The sequence below is a fragment of the Perca flavescens genome, chromosome 4, assembly GCF_004354835.1.
Source record: "Perca flavescens isolate YP-PL-M2 chromosome 4, PFLA_1.0, whole genome shotgun sequence".
Taxonomy (NCBI): Eukaryota; Metazoa; Chordata; class Actinopteri; order Perciformes; family Percidae; genus Perca; species Perca flavescens.
In genome coordinates, this window is record NC_041334.1 from 39,629,466 (window position 1) to 39,644,465 (window position 15,000).

The following is a 15,000-nucleotide window of genomic DNA, read 5'->3' on the forward strand; positions in this document are numbered from 1 at the left end:
AATCCCCAAGAGTCCGAGGAAATGTAATATCCGAGCTTTATATTCCAAAACGATCTCTTCGCCTCACAATGTTGAAGTTTCTGGCCGAATCACAATGGAAAAACGAGAAACAGTTTTCCATTTCCCCACGTTATCTCCGCTAGCTTCTCTGCCCAGCTGTCAGTACCCGATCCGTTCCACCGCCACGATCCGTTCTGCGCATGTGCAAGATGCCACGTATGCCATGACGTAGGCGCAGATGATAATGCTGCGTTCATGCCACCTCGGAATAACGGGCACCGCCCCCCCGGTTACGTTGAAAAGCAGGCTACAGCTAAATTAAGACTTTACGGTAATAACAATAAAGACTAATATTGAGTCATTGTATTTAAATGAGCAAAAGTAAAGTAGAACTGACGTAACAGCTGTTATATATGTTAACGTTTATTTTCAAGTTTTATTTTGAGGGTCTTTTAAAGTTGACATGCTGTCTCCGCTAGTGGTTAGCCGAATTAGCTGTTAGCTAAACTAACGTTAGCTTAACTGTGGAGGCTAACGGCAGACCGCTACAATCAGCTAGCGGTTAGCCAAATTAACCGTTAGCTAAACTAACGTTAGCTTCCCGGTGGAGGCTAACGGCAGACCGCTACAATCAGCTAGCGGTTAGCCAACTTAACCGTTAGCTAAACTAACGTTAGCTTCCCGGTGAAGGCTAACGGCAGACCGCTATAATCACCTAGCGGTCCGCCGAATTAGCTATTATCTAACTAACGTTAGCTGGAGGCTAGCGTGGGAATATACTGCACATGCGCAGAACGGATTGTGCCGGTGCAACGGATCGGGTACTGACAGCGTCATCGTGTACCGACAGGTTCTTCTTCTTTGTAGTTTATTGGCGGTTGGCAAACCAACTTAAATGTGCATTACCGCCACCAACTTGACTGGAGTGTGAACGAGAGATAAATGCAGAAAATAAATAAACCAAAATTAAAAAAAAGAAAAAAAGAAAATAAAAAACGAATATTCGAATGTCAAATTTTCAAATCGAATACCAACCCACCGAACGAATATTCGAATATTCGGGTCCAGCCCTAGCTGCAACTAACGATTACTTTCATTGTTGGATAATCTGTCGATTATTTTCTCGATTGATTGAAAAATAATTTGGTCTGTTTGGTAAAATGTGAGAAAGTGGTGAAAAGTGTGGATCAGTGTTAACCCAAAGCCTAAGATGAGAAGATGGAATCAGAACTTTTTCCGTTAAAATTTACTCAGATAGATTATCAAAATAGTTGGCTATTAATTTGATAGTTGACCAGGGCTGTCCTCGACTAAAGATATTCTTAGTCCACTAACACTTATAGGATTTTGTCGACTAATCGATTAGTTGATTTAATTGACAGAGCTGTGAGCTTTGAGAGGTGGTTAAGACTAGAAAAGCACAATATAAATGTAGTTAATTAACCATCTGTTAAACTGAGTTTCTCCACAATTAATCCTGCAAAAGCACCACTTTAAATCTTGTGTTTACCATAGATGTGCTCAGAAGTTTCTTGGAAATGAGTAATTAAGCATGAATAAGCATAAAAAATGACTAATGGACTAAAGAAATCTTAGTCGACTAAGACCAAAACGACCGATTAGTCGACTAATCGACTAAGAGGTGGCAGCCCTATAGTTGACAATTAATTGATTAATCTTTGCAGCTCTAAACACTTTTGGATGGATAGGACTCTGGTGTGTGTGTGTGTGTGTGTGTCTGTCTGTGTGTGTGTGTATTCCTGTGTGTGTGTGTGTGTGTGTGTGTGTGTGTGTGTGTGTGTGTGTGTGTGTGTCTTACTTCTGGACACTGGTTCCTATGGTTCCCAGGAAGTCCTCCCACTGCTGGGTGAGGTTTTCTGAACCCAGCTTAAAGAAACTGATCTGCAGAGAACAACCAAAGACACACAGACACACACACACAGACACACACAGTCACTGTCTGTGTGTGTGTGTGTGTGTGTGTGTGTGTGTGTGTGTGTGTGTGTCTGTGTGTGTGTGTGTGTGTGTGTGTGTGTGTGTGTGTGTGTCTGTGTGTGTGTGTGTGTGTGTGTGTGTGTGTGTGTGTGTGTGTGTGTGTGTGTGTGTGTGTGTGTGTGTGTGTCTGTGTGTGTGTGTGTGTGTGTGTGTGTTTGTATGTGTGTGTGTGTGTGTGTGTGTGTGTGTGTGTGTGCGTGCGTGTCTGTGTATGTGTGTGTGTGTGTGTGTGTGTGTGTGTGTGTTGGTGTGCCTGTTTGTGTGTGCCTGTGTGTGCGTGTGTGTGTCTATGCCTATGTGTGTGTCTATTCCTGTGTGTGTGTGTGTATTCCTGTGTGTGTGTGTGTGTGTGTGTGTGTGTGTGTGTGTGTGTATTCCTGTGTGTGTCTGTGTGTGTGTGTCTGTGTGTGTGTGTATTCCTGTGTGTGTGTGTGTGTGTGTGTATTATTGTGTGTGTGTGTGTGTGTGTGTGTGTGTGTGTGTGTGTGTGTGTGTGTGTGTTTGTATGTGTGTGTGCGTGCGTGTCTGTGTATGTGTGTGTGTGTGTGTTGGTGTGCCTGTTTGTGTGTGCCTGTGTGTGCGTGTGTGTGTCTATGCCTATGTGTGTGTCTATTCCTGTGTGTGTGTGTGTATTCCTGTGTGTGTGTGTGTGTGTGTGTGTGTGTGTGTGTGTGTGTGTGTGTGTGTGTGTGTGTGTGTGTGTGTGTGTGTGTGTGTGTGTGTGTGTGTGTGTGTGTGTGTGTGTGTGTGTGTGTGTACCTGTGCCTGCATGTAGCCCAGCAGTGGCTCCAGCAGAGCTGTCTTCTTCTTGTACTGTAGTGTGTTAAGCGAGCAGAAGTAGTGCATCATGGTCTGGTGCTGCTTCTTGCGGGAGGTGTAGACATCCTCCACAGCCTCCGCACGCAACTTCAACACACAAGACTTCCTCTTAGTTCAGGATCAGGGTAACATGGTTCACATCTACACACAAGACTTCCTCTTAGTTCAGGATCAGGGTAACATTGTTCACATCTACACACGAGACTTCCTCTTAGTTCAGGATCAGGGTAACATGGTTCACATCTACACACAAGACTTCCTCTTAGTTCAGGATCAGGGTAACATGGTTCACATCTACACACGAGACTTCCTCTTAGTTCAGGATCAGGGTAACATGGTTCACATCTACACACGAGACTTCCTCTTAGTTCAGGATCAGGGGAACATGGTTCACATCTACACACGAGACTTCCTCTTAGTTCAGGATCAGGGTAACATGGTTCACATCTACACACGAGACTTCCTCTTAGTTCAGGATCAGGGTAACATGGTTCACATTTGGTCAAGATAGTCTGATTTCCTTTCTGGCAGCTCAAAGTTAATTTCTATGAAAATAAAACTGCAGAAACTGCAACCTTGCTGCAGATATAAAGTTGAGATTTTAAGCCTGCATCTACACTATACTTTCTGGGTTTGTGGTCTGAAAAGACACATATGGAGACGTTTGGAAACGATGATACAGGTCAGTCAGTCTCATCTAGGCAAGGCAACAAGGCAACAAGGCAACAAGACAACGAGGCAACGAGGCAACGCAAGGCAACAAAGTAACAAGGTGGCAAGGCGGCAAGGCAACAAGGCAACAAGGCAAGGCAACGCAACAAAGCAACAAGGCAACAAGGTAACAAGGCAACAAGGCAACGCAAGGCAACAAGGTAACAAGGCAACAAGGCAACGCAAGGCAACAAAGTAACAAGGTGGCAAGGCGGCAAGGCAACAAGGCAAGGCAACGCAAGGCAACAAGGCAAGGCAACGCAACAAAGCAACAAGGCAACAAGGCAACAAGGTAACAAGGCATGGCAAGGCAAGGCAAGGCAACAAGGAACAAGCAAGGCAGCAATGCAGCAAGACATGGCAAGGCATGGCAAGGCAAGGCAAGGCAACAAGGCAACGCAAGGCAACAAGACAAGGCAACAAAGCAACAAGGCAACAAGACAACAAGGCAAGAAGGCGGCAAGGCGGCAAGGCAACAAGGCGGCAAGGCAACAAGGCGGCAAGGCAAGACAAGGCGGCAAGGCAAGGCAACAAAGCAACAAGGCAACAAAGCAACAAGGCAAAAAGGCAACAAGGCAACAAGGCAACAAGACAACAAGGCCAGGTTTGTGTAGCACATTTCAGAAGCAGGGCAATTTAACGTGCTTTACATAAAACATTAAAGAGCAGTTAAAAACCATTAAATAATAGAAACATAAAATTCAAGAAAAAAAGTTACAGTGTAATATAGGAAATGAACAATTCTTTAAAGCCTTCAGCCTTAATTTAAAAGAACTGACAGTTGCAAAGGACCTGCAGTTTTCTGGGAGTTTGTTCCAGATATGTGGAGCATAAAAACTACGTTGTCGATACAAGCTGATAAATCCATACTCTTACTAGAGATGGTCCGATACCGATACCAGTATCGGTATCGGCTCCGATACTGCCTAAAACGCTGGTATCGGTATCGGGAAGTACTGGAGTTTATGCACCGATCCGATACCACGTAATAAAGCCCTAAAGAAAATCTACGTTAAAGTAATTTATTTATGTTCTTTTTCCGTTATAACTGACTGTCAAACTGGAGAATAAAAGAAAGTTCTGTGGCGTTCATTGTTGTTGTTTGTTCATGTTTCACAAAGATAGAAATAATATCACATCAATACAGAGATAGTAGTATACAGTTAGTAAACATAATAAAACATATGACACACTGGTATCGGATCGGTACTCGGTATCGGGCGATACACAAGTTCAGGTATCGGGATCGGTATGCAAAAAATGGTATCGGGCCATCTCTAGCTCTTACTCTTCACCATTGTTGTATTTTCTGTATTTTCAACTCATATATCCATGATTGTTAACCGGAGAGTAACATCAGACAAACTGCTTCCTGTTTACGCCGGCACGCACATGCCCAGTGTGTGTGTGAACGGTCATGTGATCTGTGTTGTCAGATGTGCCCATATTATGGGGAAAAAAAATCACTTTCTGGTGATTTGGGGTGTTATTTTGTGTCTCTGGTGCTTCCACACACATACACACTTTGAAATAAATCCATCCATGGTGTTCTGAGTGAGATCTGGTTTCTGAATGTGTCCTGCCTTCAGTCTCCTGGTCAGCTGGTCAACATCGGCTTGGACTGTGACGTCACAATCCGAAACGAGCTGGCTAACCACAACCTTCAGCTCGTAGCGTTAGCATGCTAACGCTAATGCTAGCATGCTAGCTCGTTCTCAATAGCAAAGCACCGCTACAACACACACTAGTTCACCATAATCTCCAGAAGAACTACTTCCATGTGCTCCCTGGTTTAGAAGAAGTCTCCCAGCTGATCCTGCCTTGGAACTGACCAAAGTTGGACAAACAGCCTTTCTTTTACTGTCTATGGAGCTAGCTGACATGCTCTACATCTGAGCTACTGAGCATGTGCGAGTGCAATCAAAGATAGTACAGAAGAAGAAGATGAAAAGAGGTCTCACTCTGTAGCTAAAACAGAAACCAGGTGAAAAGAGGATCTGCAGCAGTGAGAGAGAGCTGCAGCAGTACAACTAAAATATGGTGTTTTTTGATAATTAAACCATGTAAACCTATTCTGGTACAACCTTAAAATACAGTTATGAACCTGAAGATGAGCATAATATGGGCGCTTTAATATGGACGGACATTAGTTCTGCTCCTGGAGCTAAAACTCTGGTGTGGACGGAGATCGTTTTTGTCTCAAAACACTCGCTTAAAAATGAAAACTAAGTAGTTTAGCTGTAGCCTCGCAGCTGCAAAGAAATACATCTGACCAACGGTTCAGTCTGAAGCAGGTTTCGGGTCTCTAGAAGTTGATTTTCATAGAAATAAACGGCTCAGAGGGAATCGATCCAAACAATCTAACTGAAGTGTGGAAAAAAAGTTGAATGGAAAATTGAGTTTTTTCAAGGAATTTGCTCTAGAAATCAGTGAGAATGTTCAACTTCTAGAAATCAATAACCTCTTAAAGGACAATTCCGATGCAAAATGACCCAAGGGGTTAATAACGTGTACTGAGTCTACAGTTCTCTGGGACATGTTTTCATGCTAATCTAATGTGTCTCTAGCTTGAAACTAGCTACCACAAACCGGTGGTTAGCTGCTAACGCTAGTCTTAAGGGCAGAGGGTAAATCTCTATTTCTACACCACTAACAAGGCTCAGAATATCACCACACTTTCACGGTAGCATCATTTTTATTTAATGTTTATTTGGCAGGGACAAATGCATAGAACATTGCTTTATAAAGAATACAAAGTAGATGCCATGATGTCTATGCATGCTAACATATGCAACATTATGTTTGTATGAATTAGTCTTATATCTTGTATAGTCAGTGTTCACAGAGTTGTTTCAGTTTCAGCCATTGCTTTAAATGAGGGTCCCTACATGTAAATACAAGCATTGAGAACTTTGTAAGTGTACAGACAGTTTATTATTTATAATCTATCTTTTTAATAAACTGTCTGTACACTTACAGAGTTCTCAATGCTTGTGTTTACATGTAGGGACCCTCATGATGCTACCGTGGAAGTGTGGTGCTATTCTGAGCCTTGTTAGTGGTGTAGAAATACAGATTTACCCTCTGCCCTGAAGACTAGCATTATAAGCTAATCAGCTGTTTGCAGTAGGTTGTTTAAAGCTATACACACATTAGATTAGCATGAAAACATGTCCCAGAGAACAGTCGGTTCGGTACACATATGTTATTAACCCCGTAGGTTCATTTTGCACCGGAATTGTCCTTTAAAAACTAATCACAACTAACTATACAAACTCAAATCAAAGTTTCAGAGCTTTATCTGTATTCTCACTCTTTTGTTCTTCGAAGGAAACTTCGTAGGGAATTATTTACAAATTACAGACCAAAATCAAGAATTATCTAGAACAGTGGTTCAGTGGTTCTCAAATGGGGGTACGTGTACCCCTAGGGGTACTTTGGAGTACTGCAGGGGGTACGTGAGATTGTTTTTTATAAATATATATATATTAATTTAAAAAATATCAGTCCTGCATAATTCCATGAAAAATTATACTATTACTATAAAATTAATTTAGTCATGGATTTTAAACATTTGAAGTAGCATTTGAGTGTCTTTCAGTTACAAAGTTGTTGTTAAGTTAATCAGACAGTGGTGGTGCTGCGCTGTAATGTATGTCTTCATATAGCCTGTTTTTTCTACCAAAAAATGCTTTTGTGGGGGTCCTTGGCTCAGAGAATATTTCCCAGGGGGTACATTACTGAAAAAAGTTTGAGAACCACTGATCTAGCAGCTTAGGCCGAATCTCATTTCTCATCTTACCCCTTCGTCTTACCCCTAGCCCTTGTCCCTCGAAACAAGGGGTAAGGGGTGAAAACATACCCCTATGAAATGAGACGCCACTTGGTTACATCATCATACATACTTTTTTTGCACTAAATATTTCTATACTTGGCTCTAAGGGGTATATAGCCCTAACCCTTGATCCAAATGAGTATTGGGACAGCCCTTACTCTCACGTGAACGCGCAAAACTAAGGGCAAGGGGTAAGACAGAGAAATGAGACTTAGTATGGAAACCTAATGGGAGGCTTTCTCACCTTGTCGTTGTCCCTCTTCTTGGACAGGCGGCTGTATCTGTTGATGGCTACGTCATGATCTGCAGACACACACCGGTAGGTAAGACGCTTTGGTGGCAAAACACATTTTTCAACAATTTTTCATGTTAGAAAAGGAACATAAAGCAGCAACTAAATGAAGACAAAGATAGGCTGCAATATAAATATCCTTACAATGGATTATTCGGATATTTATATTTATAAATGGATAAATTAATGTTTTATTTTTTTACTAGCAGCCGATAGAAAAATGGTAATTTGTAATTTGCACAGCTGTTTGAGTAGCCTACATGTTCAATGTACATTTGTGTTTCTAAGTGTTTTAACCCTGTGTGTGATGTGTGTCTTTGTTGTTACTCTTGCAGCAATTTCTCTCAGTGTCCAAAACTAATTTCTCCTTAGGGAGACTAATAAAGACACTTTGACTTTAGCCATTACAAATAAGGTGAGATCTTCCTAGCATGGCTAAACGTGCAGGCAATCTGGAGCCAGACAAATCACGCTGACACAGAGATCTGCACACGTTGATCGCCACCGGGAAATGTCCCGACTGTCCCGATTGCCACTCCGCCTCTGCTTTGCATCTTTTTCCTCTTATTATTATGAACTGTATCATAACGCTAATCAGCAGAAACGGAAGCTAAGAAAAGGTGGGCCTTATGGATTGGTCAACTGAAGGACAACTCCTTGGGGCTCTGGAAACTTTGAAAAACAAACTGATACACTATATTAATTGTAGCCTGAAGTTGCAGTACTAACTTACCATCACTGGATATTTGGAAGACTTCTTTGAGAGTGAGGATCTCTGCAGAGAGACAAAAAGTGTGGTTGAATTTCCAGAAACACCGTGTAGTGGTATGATAGGACTAAAGGGAAAGCTTAGACATCAGGTCATCATAGGCCACAGGGCTGGGCACGAGAGCATTCATCCAGTCTCTGATATCCTAACCTGGCCTGTCCTCCCTGTCTCAATCAGGAAGCCTATGGAGACTGCTGTCATAACAAGGGAGTGGTCTTCAGGACTATCTCCTTTTGGAGGTCAGTGTAAGTAGTGTAACAAGGTGACATAGTCTCTCATGCATCCCAGATCTATGCTCAAGGTGACCATCTTTTCTTATCACATACTTGATAGTAGGGCTGTCCTCAACTAAAGAACTCCTTAGTCCACTAACACTTATAGGATTTTGTCGACTAATCGATTAGTTGATTTAACTGACAGAGCTGTGCTCTTTGAGAGGTGGTTAAGACTAGAAAAGCACAATATAAATGTAGTTAATTAACCATCTGTAAAACTGAGTTTCTCCACAATTAATCCTGCAAAAGCACCACTTTAAATCTTGTGTTTACCATAAATGTGCTCAGAAGTTTCTTGGAAATAAGTAATTAAGCATGAATAAGCATAAAAAAATGACTAATGGACTAAAGAAATCTTAGTCGACTAAGACCAAAACGACTGATCGACTAAGAGGTGGCAGCCCTACTGGATAGTTGGGGCTATAAGCATCAGGAAAAGACACTGGAGCTCAGAGTTAGGGAGGACACAGAGTAGCACAGCGTGGTTAAACCGTACTGTCTTCCTTAATCTCCTTGATCAAGATCAATAGATGCTTCAGTGTAAGACATCACAGTCTAAGGTCTTACACAAAGTCAAGTCATGTATCCTGAAGAAAGATGCTACTGAGTTTTCCCAATAACAAAAAGAACTGAACGTTATAGAACAAGGCATATTTTTGCTTATTAGCTCGGCTGTTTAGTGTATGTGTGTGTTTCCTACCCTTCAGATCTCTCTCTTTAAACTGAGTGATGGGAAACATCATGGCATCTGCAAGCTGGGTGGACAGGACAGCATGACAGGAACTCAACTACAGAGAGAGAGAGAGACACAGAGAGAGAGGGAGAGACATAGAGAGAGAGAGAGAGAGAGAGAGAGAGACAGACAGGGAGAGACAGACAGAGAGAGACAGAGAAAGTTGTCACATCATGTCAGGTCAGATCTGTGTGTTTGGCCCATATCCAGCAGGATAAGGTAGCAGCAGACAGAGCTCTGGTGTGTGTTTGTATTATATATTATATATTATATATTCTCTCTCACCTCATCAATCACTTTAGCAAACTGCTGCAGCGTGGAGCTCATCACCTCATCATCGCCCCCTAGTGGAAAACGCTGCAGACGACATCAACAACATTCAGAAATTAATTAGACTGACTCCTCTATGAGAAGTGTGTCGCTGCAGCAGCAAAAATAAGCACAAAAGACACACGGCAGAGGAATCTGAAATTAAATTATGAAGTTATCTCTAGAGCACGTGTGTCAAATTCCTGGCCCGCGGGCCTAATCTGGCCCCTCGCAGGTTTTGATACGGCCCCCATTTCAATTTAATCCAATCCACCTTTATTTATAAAGCACTTTAAAAACAACATAGTTGACCAAAGTGCTGAGCACAATCTAAAATAAGCAATAACATATAGTAGTGGCACAATAGAACAATAAAATAGCAATATAAAAAAAAAATAATTTAATTTTAAATTTAACTTCACAATAAATTCAGAGTTAAGTTTTTGGTGCTTTTTTTTAATTATTTTTTTTACATTTATGCGTTTATTTTCAATGCTTTAGGCACTTTTAACATTTTTGGACACTTTACTCAATGTTTTGCCACTTTTTCAGAAGTTTTTGGTGCATTTTTACAATGTATTTTGGCACTTTTTCAGACAATTTTGCACAGACATTTTTTTCGGCCTTTTTCCAAGTTTTTGGGCGCTTTTTTCAACTTTTTTGTCGCTGGCTGAGGAACTTTTTGGGGGCTTTATGAACAATAATATATTATATTATACAATAATATGATAATATTAAGATATAAGCCGAGGCAAAGTAAAGTGGTGTGAATTAACAGAGCAGGCAAGTGTTAAAAGCCTGTTACTAGCTTAATAGGACGAATTATAAAGCTAAAGTCTAGTTAGTTGCTTCTGTTTTACAGTTGGTGACCAGTGTTAAAGGAACACGCCGACTTATTGGGACTTTATCTTATTCACTGTAACCCCCAGAGTTAGACTAGTCCATACATACCCTTCTCATCTCTTATTGGGACTTTATCTTATTCACTGTAACCCCCAGAGTTAGACTAGTCCATACATACCCTTCTCATCTCTTATTGGGACTTTATCTTATTCACTGTAACCCCCAGAGTTAGACTAGTCCATACATACCCTTCTCATCTCTTATTGGGACTTTATCTTATTCACTGTAACCCCCAGAGTTAGACTAGTCCATACATACCCTTCTCATCTCTTATTGGGACTTTATCTTATTCACCGTAACCCCCAGAGTTAGCCCGGAAATGACGAGCGGGATAAGCTTGACTAACGGCTCTTAAAAATCAGAGTAAAATCTTTTAAACTGACCTTTCTTGATCTGAATTGAAGATAGATTCAGCAACTGCATGGCCTATTTCTCTCTTCAAATGTTTCCAGAAACATGTTTCGGTGAAACTATTTTAGTCCAATATGAGATTGGATTCTGAACGAGCCGCCATGATGGTCAGGGACTGATGTGAACAGGCTTTATTGTAGCTGCCAGACTCATTTTGCGTAACTGGAAGAGTCCAAATAGACCAGACATTACGGTAAGGCTGCTCGATTATAGAAAAAAATAATAATCACAATTATTTTGGTCAATATTGAAATCACGATTATTTAACACGATTACTCATTAACATTTGCATATAATCTGTTAGTGTCCTTTCTATCTCACAGAAAGAGTCTTTGAATCAGAATAAAATCTGTTTTACTACTGTGAGTCGGTTCAGCTCTACAGATCATCACATTTATCACACATAACGTTACACAGCTAATGAACAGTTCCGCACACGTAACACAATGTGCATCTCACATCACATGTTCACTCACTATGACCACTACTAGTCATTACGAAACATTGTGCCAAAATATCAACAATAATGTCGCCGTCAGTAGGCTTATTTTCTAGCTAACCTCAGGAAAAATCCAGCACATAGACGGTACCTTAGAGTAACGTTAGGTGATTTAACGTCCCTGCTCATTTACATACAACTAAACTAAATGCTGAGGGAACATTACTATGTTTTTTCCTGTTGGTTTTGAGCAGTATGCCTATGCACCCCCACTAAGCTGGAAAAAGTTTTAAACAGTAAGTGAATACAGCGTGTCGGGGGAATACATCGTCTACTACAGCAGAGGGACCACAGGGTTAGCTAACGTTAGCTGTTCCCAGACAATGGAGTTGGTTTTGTCTTTTTTTGCTCACCAAACGCTGCTGCCATCTTTACTCGCGCTGATGTTTTAAATTCCAGCGGATGATATGCACACGACTGGCCTCCCTGACTGGCTTCGGGAGGGGCGGATGTGTCATTCAGAACACAAGACAAAATAAGAGTGTTCTTGCAAAACAGAACATGGCACAATAATCGTTTTTTCTCAATTATACTATGTTGGTGATCGTTGGGAGCCGAAATTGAAATCGAAATTCAATTAATTGCACAGCCCTACATTACGGACTGGCTTAAACTCATGACAGACATGTTCTGAGGCACTTTTTTGACCAACTCGGGGAGACTGAGGAGTCCGACTGACTTTACTGCCGAAGGTCAGCCGTCTGGTTGGTGTGTCAGAGCCTTTATATGACCAGAGGCTGGCTTTATAAGGCTGTGGCTATTGCTATACTTTATGGCCTGTAACTACTGTTATAAGGCCAATGAGTAGCATTATAAAACTGTGGTTAATGTTATAAGACTGACGGCTAGTGTTATATCTCTAAAGCGCTGTTGAATAATGTTTTTGGCTACAACATAGATGCATTCTGGGAAAGGAGAAAATAAAAAATCACTCAGGGTTGTTTGCATTTCTTTAAACCAATCACAATCACCTTGGGAGGCACTAAGCTCCGGACGCAGGCACGGTGGCTCTGCCAAATAGTCTCGGAAAGGAACTTGTTTGTGGCGGAACATTTGCACCCCGCGAAAAGAAAAACGCCAATGCTATACTTTTCGGCTTTTATTGCCTGTACTGATAGGACAGATTAAGTCAGGAAAGTTGGAGAGAGAGGAAGGACTACTAGCCAGTCAGAAGCAGAGTATGAGGGCCCTGACAGTACCTAGGTAAGGACTACTAGCCAATCAGGAGCAGAGTATGAGGGCGTGTCCTGACAGTAGCTAGGTAAGGACTACTAGCCAGTCAGGAGCAGAGTATGAGGGCGTGTCCTGACAGTAGCTAGGTAAGGACTACTAGCCAGTCAGAAGCAGAGTATGAGGGCATGACAGTACCTAGGTAAGGACTACTAGCCAGTCAGGAGCAGAGTATGAGGCCCTGACAGTACCTAGGTAAGGACTACTAGCCAGTCAGAAGCAGAGTATGAGGGTCCTGACAGTACCTAGGGTAAGGACTACTAGCCAGTCAGAAGCAGAGTATGAGGGCCCTGGCAGTACCTAGGTAAGGACTACTAGCCAGTCAGAAGCAGAGTATGAGGCCCTGACAGTAGCTAGGTAAGGACTACTAACCAGTCAGAAGCAGAGTATGAGGGCCCTGACAGTACCTAGGTAAGGACTACTAACCAGTCAGAAGCAGAGTATGAGGCCCTGACAGTACCTAGGTAAGGACTACTAACCAGTCAGAAGCAGAGTATGAGGCCCTGACAGTACCTAGGTAAGGACTACTAGCCAGTCAGAAGCAGAGTATGAGGCCCTGACAGTACCTAGGTAAGGACTACTAGCCAGTCAGAAGCAGAGTATGAGGCCCTGAGGCCCTAGGAGGACTACTAGCCAGTCAGAAGCAGAGTATGAGGCCCTGACAGTACCTAGGTAAGGACTACTAACCAGTCAGAAGCAGAGTATGAGGGCCCTGACAGTACCTAGGTAAGGACTACTAACCAGTCAGAAGCAGAGTATGAGGCCCTGACAGTACCTAGGTAAGGACTACTAACCAGTCAGAAGCAGAGTATGAGGCCCTGACAGTACCTAGGTAAGGACTACTAGCCAGTCAGAAGCAGAGTATGAGGGCCCTGGCAGTACCTAGGTAAGGACTACTAGCCAGTCAGAAGCAGAGTATGAGGCCCTGACAGTACCTAGGTAAGGACTACTAACCAGTCAGAAGCAGAGTATGAGGGCCCTGACAGTACCTAGGTAAGGACTACTAACCAGTCAGAAGCAGAGTATGAGGGCCCTGACAGTACCTAGGTAAGGACTACTAGCCAGTCAGAAGCAGAGTATGAGGCCCTGACAGTACCTAGGTAAGGACTACTAGCCAGTCAGAAGCAGAGTATGAGGCCCTGACAGTACCTAGGTAAGGACTACTAGCCAGTCAGAAGCAGAGTATGAGGGCCCTGACAGTACCTAGGTAAGGACTACTAGCCAATCAGGAGCAGAGTATGAGGGCGTGTCCTGACAGTAGCTAGGTAAGGACTACTAGCCAGTCAGAAGCAGAGTATGAGGGCATGACAGTACCTAGGTAAGGACTACTAGCCAGTCAGGAGAGTATGAGGCCCTGACAGTACCTAGGTAAGGACTACTAGCCAGTCAGAAGCAGAGTATGAGGGTCCTGACAGTACCTAGGGTAAGGACTACTAGCCAGTCAGAAGCAGAGTATGAGGGCCCTGGCAGTACCAGGTAAGGACTACTAGCCAGTCAGAAGCAGAGTATGAGAGGCCCTGACAGTAGCTAGGAGGACTACTAACCTGGGGGCCCTGACAGTACCTAGGTAAGGACTACTAACCAGTCAGAAGCAGAGTATGAGGCCCTGACAGTACCTAGGTAAGGACTACTAACCAGTAACCAGGAAGCAGAGTATGAGGGCCCTGACAGTACCTAGGTAAGGACTACTAGCCAGTCAGAAGCAGAGTATGAGGCCCTGACGGTACCTAGGTAAGGACTACTAGCCAGTCAGAAGCAGAGTATGAGGCCCTGACAGTACCTAGGTAAGGACTACTGAGGGGCCCAGTACCAGGAAGTCAGAAGCATGATGAGGCCCTGGTACCTAGGTAAGGACTACTAGCCAGTCAGAAGCAGAGTATGAGGGCCCTGACAGTACCTAGGTAAGGACTACTAACCAGTCAGAAGCAGAGTATGAGGCCCTGACAGTACCTAGGTAAGGACTACTAGCCAGTCAGAAGCAGAGTATGAGGGCCCTGACAGTACCTAGGTAGGGACTAGCCAGTAGCCAGTCAGGAAGGACTACTAACCAGTCAGAATGAGGGCCTAACCAGTGAGAGTATGAGGGTACCTAGGTAAGGACTACTAGCCAGTCAGAAGCAGAGTATGAGGCCCTGACAGTACCTAGGTAAGGACTACTAGCCAGTCAGAAGCAGAGTATGAGGCCCTGACAGTACCTAGGTAAGGACTACTAGCCAGTC

General features: G+C 43.0%; 1 protein-coding gene across 1 annotated transcript in view; it reads right to left on the reverse strand.

The window, feature by feature from the left end:
- The window catches only part of appl1 (adaptor protein, phosphotyrosine interaction, PH domain and leucine zipper containing 1), a 37,528-nt gene that overhangs the window by 14,993 nt on the left and 7,535 nt on the right, over positions 1-15,000 (reverse strand). Inside the window, exons 4-9 of the mRNA XM_028575872.1 lie at positions 9,715-9,786; positions 9,397-9,484; positions 8,386-8,427; positions 7,605-7,663; positions 2,755-2,901; positions 1,820-1,902 (exon numbers count right to left, since the gene is read on the reverse strand). Coding sequence (XP_028431673.1) covers positions 1,820-1,902; positions 2,755-2,901; positions 7,605-7,663; positions 8,386-8,427; positions 9,397-9,484; positions 9,715-9,786 — 491 coding nt within the window. The remainder of the gene's footprint in view (positions 1-1,819; positions 1,903-2,754; positions 2,902-7,604; positions 7,664-8,385; positions 8,428-9,396; positions 9,485-9,714; positions 9,787-15,000) is intronic.